This window comes from Anopheles coluzzii, chromosome 3 (assembly GCF_943734685.1).
Source record: "Anopheles coluzzii chromosome 3, AcolN3, whole genome shotgun sequence".
In the NCBI taxonomy this organism is placed as follows: domain Eukaryota; kingdom Metazoa; phylum Arthropoda; class Insecta; order Diptera; family Culicidae; genus Anopheles; species Anopheles coluzzii.
This window is the reverse complement of record NC_064671.1, coordinates 43524826-43544110: the sequence shown is the minus strand read 5'-3', so window position 1 is coordinate 43544110 and position 19285 is coordinate 43524826. Positions and strand designations below refer to the sequence as shown.

The window sequence follows — 19285 nt, the reverse complement described above, 5'->3', positions numbered from 1 at the left end:
GATTCAACCACGGCTTGTGAACTCCATGCGAACGTTGTGAAATCAACCTGTCGTTTAACGCTGCCCGAGCTGTTCCAGCCTTACCAACAACAATCACCGGTGATCGTATCGCATTCTTCCCCAGTACGCCAGCAACCAGTAACCTCGGGTGCAATCGCACTGCAGTGTGCAACGTTCGTGCGTGCACGTGAGCACAAGTGTCTTGACATGGTGCATACGATTTTGATGCTTTTTGTTGTTGTTGTTGTTGTTGTACGTTTCCTGCTGATCTTCACTTGCGAGCATTTTGTTGTGTTGTTGCTGCTGCTGCTGTTGCTGCTGCCGTAGCACGAACTGGGTCGACTGGTGTGCGTAGCGATCGAGCTGTCCGGACTTGCGGTTGCGTGTGCGTGTGGGTAAACAAAACGTTCTTGGCCCCAGTGTGAGTGTTGGTGGTATAGTGTATACGCAACGCGACATGGTTGAGCTGGAAGCTGAGGTTGAACGAAATGTGTTGCTGTGTGCGTACGTACGTGTGTGCCTTTGTGTGGATGTGTGTGAAGGAGAATTGCGTTTTTGGTGGTGTGTCGACTTTATTGTTATGTTCTTCAGCCGACCGTTAGCGATCACGAGGGTGTACAATTTGTTTTCATTTATTTTTCGGCAGCATCCCTTGGGATGCAGTGCGGTTTGGATTAGAGAGACTGTGTGTGTGAGTGTGTGCGTTGATGCACCGGAGTGGAATGCATTATTTATTGGTTTAAATTGAGCCGGGTTGGAAGCCGAGGCAGTCTTTGAAGTACAAATTGATGTTTAGCGAGAGCTTCTTTAAAGTCGTTTTCTTGCTAATTGTTTGTTTTTATAGCAAATTGTATATATTTTCATAAAGCTAAATCGAATGGCAAAGTTCCTTGTGAAACGCGATATCTTCGGAACAACTTCGATAGCAAACGCACACCTGCCCAATCGGGGAGCATACAGTGAAACGAACTCAGATGATCAAACAGTATCAAAACCAAAGCAAACTCAAGATTACCACAAGAGGCAATAAAAAAACTACTCCAATAACATTGTGATTTCTTTTCCGTTCGATCAGCAACCTGATAATGGAGTGTTTTGCTGGCCTCACCGCTGCTCACGTGCTACGATGAGTAGAGTAATAATAAGCAGCAATGTGAAGTGTTGAGAGGAAACCCCAAGTAACATACTTGCAATCAAAACAATTTCAAGTCTATTTCCCATTGTGTTTTGTTTTGGGTTTGGTTGTTGTTGTTGTTTTTTTTTGCGCTGATGGAAAACAATTTGCCCCAAAAATGATTGCCCGCCATAAAAGCGAGCGTATTTGAGCGCGATCGTTTCTAGCGATTGTGGAAAAGTGGAGTGTCAATTGCGCCAGCTTTCCCCAAATAATTCAACGCAAAAAAAACATGTAAAAAATCGATATTGCAGCAGGATGTGCAGAAGAATTAATAATTTGATTTTTTTTCTTCTACAATTAGTGCGAAACAACAGGTTTGGGGTGCAACTCAGGTGCATTCAGCCTGCCGTAGGGCGACCTTTCGTTGCACCGAGTGCATGTGGTGTGTATGCAAATCAAAAAATTGAAGAAAAGCGAATGCAAAGTGCACCTGGAAAACAGCTCACCATCATAGCAAAACGCCTTATTGAGCGTAATTGAGTGAGTGTTTGTGTGCGGCTTGCAAGTGTATTCAATCATCAAGGGAAGAATAATTCATCGCCCCCTTTAGTATCGTTCTGTTCGAGTGAGAACCAAAAATTAACGAAAAAGTGTGTGTGTTTTTGTGTGTGAATAAAATCGATCTACAACCGACCTCCCCTCAGGGAGATGGCGATTAAGTAAAGTGAAATAATAATAAAAAATACCAAAAAAAAGGTGTAGACATCCCACCTAACGATAACTTACCCTCCCCTTCCCACAAGGGGGGTGGGAACATCCATCGCAATGCATCGTGTAATGCAGTCGATGCAGTGTACGATCGCCTAAACCGGGGGCGCGAGAAGGTTTTCGAACCTTCCTCTCTGGAGTGTCTCCTTGTGTGTGTGACCTTGCATCTTTCAAACATCGCAAAAAAGTGATTGAAAATCGAAAATCTTTCTCACCGCAGTGGAATGGAATTAAATAACGTGCGCGCGAATTAAAGTAAAAAAATAAAGAGTGAAAATTTGCGCCGTGAATTTTGTGCTATTTTTTTTGTTTTGTTTTCAAAGGTGAATGTGTGCGTAAGAGAAGGTGTTTTTTTTGGTTCGTGTGTCCCTTCTCTCGATTCCCTGCCTGTCGGTGTGGATGTGTGCTTTCGGTGTCCGTTTGTGATTCACCCTTTTGCGACAGATCGTTAAAGAAATAATTCCAGTAAACATGGGCAGCCGCAACATCGAGTGTCGTAAATTTTCGCCGAACATCTTCAACAAGAGCAAATGCACGCACTGTTTCCGCCAGCGGGAGGAGCATAGTGCCGCCGCCCTGGAATGCAATCGGGTAAGTTCGGGGTTCATTTTTTGTTGTTGTTGTTTTTGTTTATCTCGCCGTTTGTCCCTTCGGTACCCCCAAATCCCCAAAATCTGTGGCGTGTGCAGTTTGCGGTGCAGTTGTAGCTCACTGGCCGGTGTTTGCCGTTTGGGCGCATTTGTCGTTTGCTTTTTCTGTTTGTGTGTGTGTGTGGGTGTGGACCGGTGAGTAGGTGTGGTTGGCTGCGCATATGCAGATGCATATTTGCGGCAGCCGTTGTAGCTGTTATTCGCAGCTGCTGGAAGGTGTGGGAATGCATTGCAAATGCAGATTTCGTTTGCTTTTTTTTGGGGGGAACTCAGGAAAAACCCATTTTATGTTTGCGACGAAACGACTCGATTAATGAGAATTTATTTTGTTCACGTTCAACTTTGATACTGTCTCGTAATTTCAACGATAGACGGACCGTAAAAGTCAACGATAAGAGTTATCTTTCTTGTGGCGCTCTGCCGTGGTTCATTTTAATCCGCGTCATTTATCACAAAAGCGCATCGCATTTGCTATCGCCGCATTGCAAGCGGCTGTCCCAGTTGCAAAACAGTGTGCTTCCGAAAACTGACTCTATAAACCCCCTACAAGGGGTGAATAGCACCCAGCACCCCTCACCCGCCCTGTTGGTTGTGGGCGAATGATTAGGCAATTGATTTATGGCCGATTGAAACCAGCTCGCCCAGATGATTGCCATCTGGTGGCGGCGTGTCTCCCCATCCATGTTTTGAGCCCTTTCCATGTTTGGGAGCAACTGCATTACGAAATGCGTTCTCTTCGGTACAGCACACACGCATGATGTCATCTCGGTGCCGGGGGATGTTGGAACTTCACAAAATTTAATTATAATTTTGTTCATAAATTAATGCTTCGTTCCACACCTCGTTGTCACGCTTGTGGCCGGGTTGGCGACGTGCCACAACGTCCCACGACCTCGACGTATACACGTAACCCTGTTTTAAGGGCGGCTCCCCTTCAAAAATCCTACTTCCACAAACCGAGAAGAACATTATTTGCTGCACATAATTGGTTGACCGACGATGCGGCCAGAACACGTCCGCCAAAGACCGGGGGAACGGGCGGGTATTATTGAAATTGTTAACGATCGAGTACACACGGCACTGCGGTTGCGCGAGTGCCAAAACGAGCGCCTGAAGATTGGGTTGGGTGACCCATGGCACACAGATTGGTGACTGTGAGATTCTTTCGCGAGGTTCTGCTGGCGGAGCAAACTACGTACGTACGCGGATGTATGTAATCGAGACGTGCGCGCGTGATATTCCAACAGTTCCAACATCCAACACTGCCTGCCTTGTTGCATGATGGAGAAATTCTTTTGCATCGCTGGGGCTCGGTGATCGGTGACCCGCGATCTTACTCGGGTAGAGACGCGCCTTACTGACCGATCTTTTGCTTTCGTTCACCTTTGCGAGTGTTGCCCGTAGGAATGGGCTGAGTACCTAGAAAGGGAGCTCGGGTAAGGTCAGAAGGTTGTGAATTCACATCGCGATCGAGTGTGGAAAGGATCGGGTCGACCGACCAGTCGCCCCGATGCCTCTGTGAATTGCCCGGTAGTGTGTGCCCAGAACGCTGACATGTCCAAAGCGCCGAGATGTCAGGGCCATGGAGCAGACTGGCCAGCTGACCTCGATGCGCCAGCACTGGAAAATATGCTTCACAGCACACTCCACACGCTCTGTGGATTGATCTTGAGACGCTCTCAAAGGCAAGCCAGTCACCACTCTGGACGACGTGAAGGAGCACAAAGGAGATCCGGCAGGGTCTGGTTGAAGCATAATTTATGCAAAAAACAGCTTCCAAAACTCTCCCCCTGGGACAAACTAAAAAACCTCCCCAAAACTGCTTGACCGAAACCTATCGATGGGCGGGGAAAGAAATTGGAAGACAACGTCGATGACCACACCACCACCACCGTGGTCGCTGTTACAAACATAACAGACACTCTTGGGAGGAAAAGAAAAACACAGCGCGTAACACCGAACTCGAGACGAGCGAGAGCACTTTGGACCTGAGATGTTTTGTTGAACCGTTCAAGGCTTCGGGGCTGGTTGGTTCGAGAGCTAGCGGGACACCGCATTTTGGGACGTTACGTTTTCCGATCTCTTTCGGTGTTGGTTCTTTGCTCCGCGAATTCTCGAACGGCGACAACGTGTGGTACAGGTGTGTCGGGTTTGGAGCTGCGTGCTTGTTTTGGAGATATTTTCGGCAACGGAGAATCACCAACGTATTCTCTGTACCTCACTCACAACCGAACAGCAAGATCGGTTTCGGCAACATGTTGACGAAGTCGCACTGACGCCACGCAGTTGTGTGCAGCTTTGGGAGAGGCTATGTGTACTCTCCGAGAGGAAGTTTGAAGTTGCTGGAGGTGAATTCTTGAGCGTTTGGAATAATTTCGGGAATGAGATGAGCAATGGACACAAGTGGTCTATTCCGACAGTGTGAAAAGGCACTTTTGAAGATGTTGGAAATATTGTGTTGTAGACTAAGAAGGTCCAAGTTTTCCACTTCTGATTAGGGACTTTAAAACCCGAATATCATCCCCAGTCGATGCTGTAGCTTACCAATGTCTGACCCCAAAATCCCTTCCGCCCTGTATCAGGGGGAATCTGTGTCTCCCGATGTGGGTCTCACACACTGATGCCCTAATAACGATGCCATATTCACACGCACACAAGCTCTGTCGGGTCACTGCGCGGAGATCTAGGCGCTAGAGCCAAACTTCGGTAACCTGCTTTCGGATTCGAGAATGGTACGGCACCGATTTTCGTTTCTCACATCCATCCATCCATTCGTCCATTCTTCACCCTAGCTCGCACCGGAAACCGGCCTAATAACGGTGATCGTCACCGGTTACGTTTATCACCTAAAAGTAACCAATCGAACCCACCGAAGACCACTCAGCTGAGTACCTAATTCGCTCGGTCCGGCTGTGGCTCGCGGTTCGTGATGATGATGGAGGAAGCTGATGAAATCGAGTGAACTTGAGACCTCGCGTTCGCTTGCGTCGGCTGATATTGCCCGGGTTGGGTGTCACGGGTGCAGTGTACGGTGCGAAATGGCGTGCGCTCGCAGCTCGCCGCTTACCGTTCACGGTCGAGGCAAAAAGCACACCGTGTGGCACCGAATGGTTGGAAAGTTGAACCCGCCACACACACACTTCCTATTGCTCACTCACATGTGCGCGCGTGGCCAGAAAAATTGATGGAATGTTGCGATCGATCGAGTTGGAGGCAAAACCAAAAGGGTCACAGCATCACCACCACCGCAACGTTTGCTGCCGTGCTGCAAGGGTCTCGAACCTAGGGCCAATGCTTTTAAAGCGTCGAACGTTGTGCTACACGTGTTGAAGTTTCGTGTGGGAAGGGAATTCCAAAGCAGATTCGATTTGGATCGCGCGCAATCGCACAACTGGGGAGCTGGTTGGGATATTGCACCGGTTGGCGATTGTTCGCTGTCCCGCTGCTGGGTAGGCTGGCGAGTTGCCAGAGACATAAAAGTCGTTGTTTTAGTGCTCCGATCGAGTGGTACAGTTGCGAAAGCTAATCGAGGTCTCGTACCGGTCGCATAAGCCGCAATGGCACAGACTTTTGAACTTCTCCGAAAGAATGTGGTGTGAAATTATTCCATTACAAATTTTGGGTTTCTTCGTTTGAGTTTCAGTTGTGCAGCTAACAATATAATGTAATGCTCCAAGCTGTGGATGTAAAACTTCCGAGATGTTTACGTCTGCATCTTGATTATTCTTTACGTTTTCCGTTTCGTTACTCAATTAACGTTCGCTTGCCACTTTGGGTTCGATCGCAACTGACGTTTTTTGTGTTTCTTTTATTTGAGCTGCACACCTTTTCCAATCTGCAACACCCGCCATTGCGCCCTTTCGGTTGCTTTTGGGCGGCATCGATTCAAGAACGCAAACGCAAAAAAGACTCTCAAACAAGCATTAAAACAAACCACCCTGTCGGCGGCAGTTCGCCTCAAACGCCCAGAAGCCCACGGGTGTTCGGGCGCTTCTTGGGCGCAAATGGCTTTAACCAAAATGGGAAAGACAAATAAGTGAAAAAAGCCAGCATCCAGATACTCCGTTCAGCTTGGACCTTACCCCCCCCTTCATCTCCGCTCTGGTCAAGCGCGAAAGGGTTGAAAGCAACCTTTTCAACAGCTGTTAATTTTTCAATTTCCGCAACGCGTTGCGAAGAACAAAAGCCTGGCAAGGGAAGTAAAACAAAGCTCAAGTCCAACTGCTGTTTTTGTGCAAACAGAAAAGAAGGGTTTCCTTCACCGAAAGCTCCGGCCATAAAAAAGGGCATGCGTGCGTTGTTCTGTGCAATGAACCAGCGCGTATTCGTATCAAACTGCTCAACCGAAAAACGCATTTCCTCATCGAATAATGATGGAATAGCGCGGTTTTGCGCGGCATTGCCAAAACCCGATCAATGGAACATTTCATCGCACGTTCGTTCACCGCGAGTGACCCTCAAAGACACCGACACCCCGCGGACCCCGGGCATTCCGGAAGCGGAAAGTACGAGCGGCGAGCCACGGACTGCTTTCCCCGATCGGCGCAAGTTCGCGAAACTGACCGCATCGGAATGCGTGTGGCCACGGTGCGAATATTTCCGCCGATGTAAAATTGTGTTTTTTTGCCTTCATCTTTTTCCTGGTGCTTAGTTCCTCTGTGTGTGTGTGTGTGTGTGTGTGAATGCTGGCTTCCTTTAACGGCCTGTCGTTACGACTGCTCAGTGTGTCTACACGTTCACGGGAACGCTGCGGGTTGTTTCACTTTCATTGCGAATATGTGCTGCTCCCTGTGGCAGTCCTCCCTTCCCTGGACAGCCGTTTAAACTTGGTGCTGCGGGTTGTATTTTGCTTTTATTATTGCACGGCAAAACATTTTTTATGGGATTTTCTAATTATTGGCACGCAGCTCGCTGTGGTCGGCATTAGATTTTTGCTTTTGCTTTCACGTAGAAAGTGCTCGGTCGTCGTTTTTCAGCGCGATATTGTCGTCAATACCTATTTGTTTTGGTTAGTTTCGGGCCACGGGAGGAGTGACGGCGAGCGCTTCGACAAGTCACGATGAGCTTTTGATGATGAGCGGCCTAAAGATAATCGTGCTATCGTGCCTGTAGGTGGTGATTACTTTCGCTACTATTTTTCGGCCTGCCCTGTCGATCGTTAGACGTTTTTATGAATTAATTTCGCTGATTTGTGGATTAAAGGTTGTTGTCATTTGTTCCCAAAATGCATGCTCTCGAAATGTATTTCAGCACGTACTTATCAGCATCAGTTTTCTTGAAATTTGTAAAAAAAAAACAATGACTGGGAAAGCCTTTAAACAATTCCAAATTGAAACGTTATCTATCAGCCTTTAAACACTGCGTCCGCTTATGCCACAACAACCACTTTTGCATGATACGATTAACCTTGATTTCACATGCAACCTGCACGGTTTTGTGCGTAGGCATGCGGTCCCCCCTTTCTTGCTCCAGAGCATAACCCAGCAACCCATCTCCAGCTGCTCGGAGTTCGCAAGCCAGTACACTACCCGCGATCGATGGGAGCAATGAACTGTCTACCACGAGGGAAAGATGCACACAAAAAGGGAAAGGTACTGGTGGCGTCTCGGCACACAAAGCGTACGCACATGTAAGCGGGCGGCACACACGTAGACACGTGGCCAGGAGCCATTGACTGCCATCGGAGCGCGCTCCGTCATCATCTCTTCGCCCTCACGACACCGTTGGAATGTGATTGTTGTTCTTCGGTCAAAAATGCCTTTTAAGCCGCTTCTCCCTGCCGTGATGATGTGTTTTTGATGGGGCAACGCTTTCTGCGTGTGTGTGTGTGCGCTCTCTTGTTGAATGCTTCTTTTTTCAAATGGTTGAGCATAGGTGTTTTTCGCCCTTCTCTTCCTTGCGCCACCAACAGCTTCAACCGGGCCAGGTATTGAACTGATCGTTAAAAATATGTTTCTATCCGTTCGGTTTCGATTTGCTTCGTACGTAGGTTAGTGTCGTCTTCTTTTTTTTTTGTTGTATGCGCCGTTTAAATTGAAAGAGAAAGTTCAATTCCCCATTGTGTGTGCAGCATGCGGAGGTAGAAGTGTCTAACTCTGACGTGTGGTAAAGAGTGCGCAAAATCGGACAGAAAATGAGTCAAGAGCATCGTGTTCCGCCGTGAAGTGATGCGTGAGTAATTATTCGGCTGCGGGCGTTTGCGCCATCCTGGCTGTCTATCGGGGTGGGTGACGGTTGGGTAAAAGAATTTTTATTGCCGACGTATCCAGGCGCCGTCAGTCTGGCAAGATTGGCATTTCAGTTGATTTGATTGTGATTTTGTCGAATGATGTTTCTCCAATAATCCAACTAGGTATGTTTTACTAGGATGTTGTTTGATTTTTTAAGATGATTTTTGTCGGAAATGTGTTAGATAAAATTTAATGAACAAAATTATTTGTGAAAAACGACGAATACGAAACAAAAGACATAGAAATGAAGCCATATAAGTTAACAAATTTGGTATTGATTGGCAGTCGAACAGTTGTTCGACTTGTACGCTCAAGCACTAATCCGCCACGATAGTTTCCTCATAGAACATTCTGTTGCCCTTGAACTTGTCAAATATTAGAGATATGGCACTAAATTAGGAGTGCTTTTATGTTTTCCGTCTTTTTTTCCGGTTCAAACAACCAACAGAACAACTCTCCTATTCATCACACTTCTTTCCACCCTCCAAAACACACAGCGACTAGCCGAACTTACCCTTAAAAGAAACTAAACAACCACCTCACCCTCTCGTGAATTTCGTTAGACAAAGTTTGAGTCACTGCAGCGCGGTTTATCTCAAGCCTGCGGAGAGCTTTCCGGCAAACTGGAGGCCCTCGTTCATCGGTTTGTTTCCGTCTTAAGCAACGCTTCCCCATATTGGCGTACGTGGGCGCTCAAGCACCACGGAACAAACGTGACCTTATGGGATCTATTTTCGGTGCGCAGTTATTTAATTAGCGTTATCTGCCTTTACGCGCTAGATAATCCTTATCTAGCCCGACACAGCCGGAGGCGGTGCACTCGGAATGACTGGGCGGTGGTGGGTTGATGTCGTGTGTGGCTCTGCTGTGTGGCCGGTTGTGATGTCTCTATAAGCGCGAGCGACGGACCGATTCATACGCAGGGCGATGTACTGGCCTCCGCGCAAGACAATAGGTGCGTGTGTGTGTGTGTGTGAGCAAGCTGCCGCGGGTTGTATGTCCTTCACGCAGGGAAGCAACGACCGATGCAGCGGCGATGGTATGAAGTTGTCTTGTAAAAATGGTTACACGGAGGGCACCGATAGGGCTTCTTTGAGTTACCCGGCACAGGCGTCATGCTGCCAGAGCGGTAAACATGAAGCGGAGTTGGCAGCGTTTTGAGGGACAACGATAAGGCCCTCGCCTACGCTTCCTCCTAAGGTCGTGCGGCTATTAAATTTGAGTTTTCAATTATTCACACGCAGCTGGCAATGGTTCTTGTTTGCATTTCGTGAACAATGAGGAAAATTATTCCTATTTTTTAAAGTCGCCTTATTAAAGTTGGTACCGTGACCAGGATGCTTGTACGAAATTGTAACCACAACCTTGTTTTTCACTGCGGCTTAATTCAGATAATGATAGCTGGAATGTTCCTTTTATAGTCATAGTTTCACATGATCATCAAATGGTAGAAATACACCCGACAGCCATTATCCACGTAAAACCTAGACCCACTGTTGTGTGAGCAAATTGTGGGCACACAAAACGGCGATCAGACACACTGCTGGAAGGGACACTGCACTCACAAGCCACGCTACGAATGTGTCGTGATCGGCAACAATTTACAGGGGAATTTGTTCCCGTCTGGCCAGGTTGACACATTCTTCACCCTTTCGCAGACCACCCCTTCACCTTCCCATTGCGTCGAACGTCTTTTGCATCGACGTTTTCAGGGCAGGTTCTTCGAGCAGCGACCAGCGTGTGCAGCAAGTCGTCCCTGCATCGCCATAGTCAAATTATAATAAATCGTCTTCACTTCACACCTGATCATGTGCCCTTTTGCGCACACACACACATACACACACATCGAGGAAACGGCTGGAAAGGCAAAGTGAATGGATGCTGGGGCTGGAAGCGAATGGGTGCTACAAAACGAAGATCTCTCTTGCGTTCGTGCGAAGCGTCTCGTCTGGGTGTGTGAGGGTTGCCTAGATCAGAAGACCTCTTTGGTGCATGCGCACCGACGAGGAGCCACTCTAGATCCTGCGTTCGATTGGTGAAGAGACGACGTGTGCTTATGATGAAATAGGATACTTTGTGGCTTCCTTAATGTCGCGCTTCGTACCAAGGTGGAGTGGGGTTGAGGCGTTGCGGCTCCCTAGTGCACTTTTCGCACTTCGCATCTTGGGTGTGCATCGATGGCACGATCTCTGCCTGCGCGGGACACGCATGAGCGGTAGAGTAACACTAAACCAGATTAGCTACCTTCGATAGTGACAGCACTGCCTCACACATGCATTCTCGCCGGTTTTCTCACTTGTGGCCCGGCTGCCAAGGCTTCATCTTCCGTATGGCCTTTCCATTTTCCCTTTCCTCCTCGTGGCCGCCAAACAAAGCTTTCGATCGATGTTCGATTTCATTCGGGGTGAGGGAGTGGTGTGTGTGTGTGTCGCCAGCCGATGCCGCCCCTGTTGGTGTGACCAACAACTTTTCTTCACTTGCAACTACCCACCACCCCGGGTAAGAAAGGAATGTGGCTCCAAAAGGGGTGAAGAAACAAGACACACGATGCGGTTTCACGCCGGCTTCGATGCGTTTGCATTTTTTTTCAGTTTCGTTGCTGTCTTCAATGTAACCGATTCAATTCGAAGACGAATGTGTACACACATACACAAACCCACACTCGTACGTATCGCCCAGAATTGACCAGATGATGCTGCCCTTTCCATCTTCCCGAATGCTTTCCCAGCGCGAAACATAGAAGACAAATGAATGTGCACAAATGTGAACAACAATTGTCGATAATCATCCATCGCCCGGGCGCACAGGTACCAAGCAGCAGCAGCAGCAGCAGCCACCGCCGCCTCCGCTGCCCGGTGGGATTAAGGCCCGGGCTGACTCACCCGGGCTGGTATCGGGCCCGGTTTTCGCGTCACACAAGGCGCCACAACACTTACCCACTCCGTTAAGCGTAGCGCGGGAAAAAGGTAGAAAGCAGCACCACGCAAGGGGGAGGTGAGGTGAGATTGCGATGATTTCAACTGATGGAACGCGCACAAGATGAACATTTACGACTAGCGCGGCCAGAGCAAGGCACTGACAATCGCAACAACCGGCGCGCAACGTCTCATCGGCCTGTTGTGGAAGCGTGGTGGAAATTTGTTGAAGATTAATCATCTCTCACGTAGCAACTGGCTCTTTCACTGCCTCTTTCGAGAGTAGTAGCTTTTTATTTGTTGTGTTGTGTGCGTGTTATTTCGCTCTTTCTCTTTCTCTCTTGTTGTGCCAGGTTTAATTTTCATCTGCCACATTTGCTATTGTGTTTGCGATTGATCTGCGACGATGGCCCGATTGCTACACCTTGGAGACCTTTCCATTTCTTTTGGCCAATGATTTTTTTTCTTTTTTTGGTTGTTGTAGTATTGTCAACGCGTTTGTATTACATAGAAAGCGAGTGAAACATTGGTTTACACTTGTTCAGCTTGCTTTTAATAGTTGGATTGATGTTTAGATGTTTTCTTTTAAATAATTTACGTCATTTTTCATTTACACCGTCCTGTTATCAACATTATGACTGTGACAAACAGTGCCATTCTTCGCTGGGGGTACTTTTAACCACTTTCGGTACCCTTCAATCCAACTGTAATTCCATCCATTGGCGCCTCATGTTTCAGCCGGTACTGGTGCGTCCTGTCCTTAATTATTTCTTTAATTTTATTGCAACGCGCCTCGGGTGTTAATGTTCCTGAGATGGGCCCGATAAGACGCGGTTTGATATCGCGATCCCGGTCCGAGCGTCGCTGTCTTTGCCGCCGTCACATGATAGTTTTATCGCTGGCGCGTTGATCTTTCCTCGCTGTGTTATCTCGTGTTGGGCCGTAGGTGGTGAGACGTTTGCTCCACACTATCGCGCACCTGCAAGTGGTCGGAATTGCGTAGTCGCCGTGATTTACTCTCCGCAAAAGGGGTATCGTTTACGGCTGGGCTTCGCGAGGGCTTTTATAAGGGTCGGATAGATTTATGGATGGTGTGTGGTAATCTAATTACTGCCCTGCTAGAAGATACCGACGCCTAAGGAGAGGTAATTAGGAGCGGTAAAGAGATAGTGTCCATTTGTTTGAGTAACCCTGTTGTGTAGAGTATTTGTAACGGAATTACATTTAAAATGGTACAACAATAAAATGGCGATAAAATGGTGTATCAATTTGTTGTTGCCATAAAAAAATAATGCATCTTCAAAAATCATGTACATTGTCATGCACTGGTCTTCATGCACTGTTTTTATGACTGTTTACGGCGTTATGCCCTCGGCACAGACAAAAAGGTGAAATGCACCTAGAGAAAAAAAAACCGAAGCACTCAGTGCAGCGGAACTACACATAAAAGCATTCACTCCAAAATAAACACTCACATAAATGTAACATTTTTGTTGGCCACCTCACCCTATGCTCACACGTTCACCGCACGTGGTGCAGGGCCGTTGTTTTTTCCCTACGCCTCTACCATCACTGTGGTGCACCTCAAAGCACACGCAGGCCGCGCCACCTGTGCCAGCGTGTGGTGTGTTTGCTGTACCCGCTTTCGACAACACTTCCGCTCGCGAAACACCGGCACAGGGGGCACAGATGGGGAGATGGGTTAAACCGTGCTAACAAGGTGAATTATAAGCATAACCACCCAGCAAAACAAGTAATTACTTAACTCTTATTAAGTTTAATATTGCATTAATTGGTGCAATTAAAAGAAACAAAGCAACAACAACATCAACGGCAAGGTCTGTTTGCTGATTGGAGGTCGAGGGTGAACGAGGAGAATGGGGTTGGAGGAAACGGGCAATGCGTGTACGGTTAAAACTCAAGTGGCGGTTGGCGATTTGCTGCACGGGATGTAAAAATGCCCGAAAAAATGGAAGGGAAACAAAAAGAGCAGATCATGTACGCCAGCGTTGACCCCCGGAGGAAACAATTGATCCAAGAGGGAGGCGAGTGGAGCATGGCAAAGCATGGAAATCAACACTCAAACAGCCGGAGCTGGAGGTTCGAGGCACCCCATGCTTGAAAGGGGTAGCACACAACTACAACAACAAACTCAGACGAAACATAACACGCACAATGAGAATTTATGTTGTTTTATTTTGTTTGCGTTTTTACCTTAGTTCTTACCTTCGTTTCAATAATTTTCCCAATGATGTAAAGGAAAGAAACATTATTTCTCTCTTTTTCGGTTGGCACACACGCCTCCCCTCCCCTGCACCGCTACCGATCGGAACAAAAAGCTTCGTTTAATCAGAATAATTCACCCAAAATCACCCCTGCCGGCACTTCTGGCGGGCACGGGCTCTCGGGCAGCACACAATCATATCGATCGAAAGTGGAGGGGGTGAAAAATTTATCAATTGCACCTTAACACGATAATAACTTTATTCCAAATAATTTCGTTCGGTCGGCAGTTTACGCACGCTTTACGCAATCGACGGCCTGCAATTGGCCCGCTTTCCTGATCGTACTTAGGAAAAGGGAGCAACAAGAGAATGAAACGGCACACGGTAGACCAGCGATCCTTTTTTGAGCGGGTAAATGTGTTTGCCGGCAAAATGGGTTAACCCAGCCACATTCTATAATGTGTGTAGAGGGGGAAGGTTGAAGGTTTTTACTCACCGCCCACCCCCTTCCCGTAGCTGTTGCTGTTCTCGAGAGCTTCTTGCGATCGTACGATCAAGAGCGGAACATATGTTTTGGGCTCCGACAATTTGTACCGGGCTTACAGGGCTCCTCCGCCGTGGGGGCAGCGTCCCCGACCGTGGAGCGTTTCACCCGGGATACCGAAAGGTGTCAGGTCAATGGTGAAGAATGCATCATGCTGTCGGAACGTGTTCTGGTCGCGCACTTCCAAAATCGAAAAATAAGGAAGAGTGATGAGGTGGGGTGGATGGCACTTATGCGAAGGGAGTGGAGCTCCACTTTTTACACGTTTTTTTTTCTTGTTGTTGTTGCGGTTCTGTGCTTCATTTTGACTGAGCGATCGGAGCTGTTTTTCGGCGGGTGTGGGGGGAGATTTCACAAAAGGCATATGCGGCAAGAGGGTTTGTGCGCTGTGTAAGGGTCTCGATGTGAAGGGCAAACTACTCCACTCACCCATATACATATGTGTGTTGGAGCCTAGAACACGCGCGGGTTTTTTTGCGCTCATGCTACTCCAACAAATAAAAGAGGTGTGTATTGGAGGTAGAGAAGCATTAATGGGGTCCTTAAGCCTAGCTTTTGGTCGAGACTCACCGATCGCTTCTTCGGCATCGGCGCGTCATCCGCACGATCACTGAGAAGGAATGTTGCTCCACTGAGCTAGGTTTGGAGCTCATGTACACACACACACACACACGTAAATACACGTGGCACGAAGAGGGAAGGGTTGGCTTGGTGTTCGGTTGTTCATGGTCAAGATACGCGACCCGGTGGTATGGGGGACGCACCGAAAGAAAGGCACTCCAAAAGCGAAGCCAAACCGGCCCAACACAAGGTGAAAGAATGAGCAAAAGCCGGTACCGGCATGCGGCAAGGGTAGAGGCCGTTCTCGGCCACAAGCAGCAGCTCCTCTTGAGTTGATGGAAAGCAGCTCGCTTGCAGCTCGATGGAACGATTCTCGCCACTGGCCAGTTTGTACACGGGCAGACGGGTTTTGTGCGGTGGCGAGGGCAAAACAGGCGGTACAATTAGTTCTCGTGTGGGCTCGCCACGGATTCCGGGCCCCGTGTTCTGGAGCGGCGAACTGTGGAGAGGCAGCTTGTCTTCTGCCCTTTCTGGGGGAGAGCAAAAGAGCGTAGAAATAACATCACCCCAACATGGCTGTTTCGTCCCGTGTGTTCGTGGATGCTTCATATGATCACGATGACGACGAAGATGATGGCGGCGATGGTGTAAGAGATGATGGTGCTCTTCGGATGGGAACAAGACAGAAAGAAAGAGAGATAAAGAGAGAAAAAGAGATACATACAGTGGACGATATACCTCAGAAAGTGTGCCCTCACGGAGAATACCATGCGTTGTGGATGCTCCTTTCCCAATGTAGAGTGTTGGAAATTCGTGAACGCATGCTTTTCGCTGCAAAACAAAAACTCCCTTGGCGCATTCTTAGTGCAAGGCGGTCTTGCTTGGTGTAACGCGCGGCAGGAAGTTGACATTCTTTCGTGTTTGAACTTCTGTCGCCAGGAGAAAGATGTGTGGAGAAAGGTAAACATTTTGTGTACACGCTAGCAGCTGTCTTTAGGCTGCCGGAACACCGGAAACGTTTCGATAGTTGAGAATGGGAGCAGTTGGAGAAATTCTTGAAGACATCTTTCTACTTCTGCTCTTTCTCTTCTGACTGTCAAATCGTAATAATTGTGCACTCTTTCTTGAGTAGGGCAAATTATCAATTACTTGTGTGCTGGTGGTAAATAAGATATAATATGGTTAATAACACCGATGGCAGTAATGCTGGCAATCATGAAACTCCGGTGCTAATAAAGTATGATCACAAGCATCCAGCGGAGGTCCGCACAGGGCAGAACCTCGTCAGAACCTACTTTATGTGTCATGTCTTTCCATGACCGAGAGGCCTTCCCCTTCACCAACTCCTCTATCGTACTCCGTACTCTCTCTCTCTCTCTCTCTCTCTCTCTTAACTTTACTCTCTTCTTCTGGTGATGCTGATATAGCATAAAATTTAATGACCAACCGTCGGACACCCCCGGAGGGCATAACATTGTCTTCCATCGCTCTGCCGCAGGGCATCATCGGGATAATTTTTCCTCCTCGCAGACGGCCTCCGTATCTTCTCGATCGCCTAGAACGATACGATCGTATCACAAACACTCACAAACACACACTCACATACACGGACATCTCTCACTGGTTAAAATATCCGTTCCACTCATGACGGGGTACTTGGACGTTGCGAGGAGCGCGAGTCATTGTTGAACGATTTGCACCCTGCGGGTGCATCTACCACGGCTCGGCGCTGCTTGCGGGAAATGCATCAATCGCCAACCTCCCCCCCCCCCCCTGATCAGTGCGTGATCGTGGCGAAGATCGTGCGACCTAAAGGTGGGAGCATTAACGGCCTGTGTGCGCTGACCAAACGGGACGCCAGTGACGCGAGCTTCGGAGCGTTTCAGAATGGTCCTGCGAGAGTAACAAGAGCATCATGTCCATCAAATTATTGTGATTGGAACTGGTTTGCTCTAGATAGGTTGTGCTCTGCGTGCCCGGGACCGGATGGAAATGGGATGGAGCATCACACGAAATGCGTTCCCGTTTGGGTCTCGTCTATGGCTAATAAGGGACAAGATTGTAAAGTGTGTTCTGAGGAGACGACTGTGCCTGTAGCTCCAATGTCCATTGCTACATTCTAATTCTACCACTTCAACTCCACCAAAAATTCCACACGACAAGACAAGAAAAACCGCCGTTAGACGATCAATACATTGGGGGATTGTGTTTCGTCAGCCACAAACCATTTCTCCCACATCCCGCTTGGGGCATGGTGGCATGGCGAACAGGCCAGGTGTCAAATCCATAGCAAATTAAGCCATATCGAGAGCGGTGCCTTGTTCGAGGGTGTGCAATTTCATCGTATCTGTACGGGGTTGTGGGAGTCGGGAGCGGATGATCGTGTTGGGATTTACGATTTGGTGCCTAGTTCGATGGTGTGTAATCCTACAACTTAATCGGACAGAGCCGTGCAGCCCAGAACCCCCAAAACAAGACAATCCAGGGAATTTCTCCCCCCTCTGAGGACGGAGTGACAAATCAAAGAGCAGCAATGTAAGGTGGCGATGGCTAGTTTTTCGTCGTCCCCATGTTCTCGTTCGCTTGCTTCTCTGGCTGGGTTCGGAAACGCCGTCCGCAGAACATCTACCACGCTTCCCGACTTGGCTATGTACGGGGATGTGTCCGCATTCAGGTCTGGAAGATTTGCCCGGACAGAGTATGTGTGTGCGAACGTGCGAGAGTGCGAAGAAGAAAATTGACACATTACTAAATGATCGCTTTGCAGTAACGGGACTCGCGGCTTGAGTTTGGGAAGGCAATCGCAAAGGTAGACTGGCCGGGCAGTGTTTCCAACGCAACGGCGACGCGACTGTTCCAGCTGCTGCTGCTGCTGATGGTGATGATCCACAGCCACAGTGTTGCTAGTGTTGTCCGACATGCTGCCAACCTAAACGCAACACAGGCCAAAGAACCGGTCCACGATTGGTTTTCTTCTAGCGTGCCCAGTTTTGGGCACATAGTAGGATGGGGTAAACGATGTTTCCCTGTCCCCACAGCTTACCTCCCATTTGTGTGGTACGAGCGCGCAAACCAGGCCTCCTGAACGTTTCGTTGCTTCATCGTTCAGAATAGAAAACGCCTAGACTGTTGGTGGACAAGGCCTGTTAGATCCAGCGGGGTTAAAGCGAACGAAGAAAGTTTAAAATAAATATGCAAGCTCGGATCATGGTCCTGGAGAGGAAAATTTAAATTTCTTTCTAATTTATGATTTCATTATGCAGCGTGTGGTCGGACGGATCTGCCTGCTAACGATCAGATCATATCTTCAGTCGATCGTCTGCGTTTGAGGAGTATGACGTCCCCCAAGGCTGAGCAGCAATAATCTCTTTTTTTGGACTGAATCCCATTGCCAGTTCCTTTCGGATGTAGTGTCTATGATTTGTTGCATCACAAGATCTCTTCTTTGCGCAGGTTTTTTCTTCGCCCTTTAACTCGATCTACTACCTGAACTTGGAACTGCGTTGTCAGCTCTTTTCCAACTGCTGAAGTCCCACACACGTACAGGGCACTCTGTAGTCGCTGGTGGGAAATTAATTCCGCGTTGAAGGCTTAAGGTAATAAATAACTTAATGTCACCGGGATTCTTCTTCCACTGCCCGGTGCAATGAAGATTACGCGCGTTGTCGACGATACCAAAATTGAAATCGTCGCCGGTCGTGCAGCACACCAATTTGCACTCCAGAGATCTACTGAGAAGGGGAGAGAAAAAGTATAGTCACAAAGGTAGAGGAGTAATTTGTCGCTTTTCTAACAGGTGAAAGCATGTGTGTTGGAGTATTTGACAAACGAACAAACGAAAATTTACCGTTGATAGTAGGTATATCTGCGTCTAAGTGGGAAAACTTTCTGTTACTGGAACCAGCAGCAAAACTGGTTACCCAACGGGAGGGAACGTACTTGTTCGGTACCGGAAAAACAAATTAATTCCAATTGATCAGAGCAAATTGTTTGTCCGAATGTGGGGTGTTCACTGAGGGCGTGCAGAGGAGTTGGACTCACTCTCGGGCAAGGGAGCTATCCATCCACCGCACAAACAAATCGTAGGTTCTCCAGCGTCCAGCGAGATCTGCCTGGTTGAGAATGCGGCTCTAATTATTTCTCTTTCTCAGACGGGAGTTCGTAGTGCAGAACCAGCTCGGCTTCGATTTATTGAACGCGAATATACAATTGTTGATCTCGGTGACGACGACGACGACAACGACGACCTACACACGCATTCCTGCCGGGTGATCG

General features: G+C 48.2%; 1 protein-coding gene across 7 annotated transcripts in view; it reads left to right on the top strand.

Moving 5' to 3' along the window:
* Positions 1–1482: 1482 nt before the first annotated feature.
* Positions 1483–19285, top strand: part of LOC120957121 (protein outspread-like) — a 192275-nt gene continuing 174472 nt past the window's right edge. For all 7 annotated transcript variants that reach the window (XM_040379138.2, XM_049609536.1, XM_049609535.1 and 4 more), the window contains exon 1: positions 1483–2476. In XM_040379138.2, coding sequence (XP_040235072.2) covers positions 2357–2476 — 120 coding nt within the window. In that variant the 5' untranslated portion in view covers positions 1483–2356. The remainder of the gene's footprint in view (positions 2477–19285) is intronic.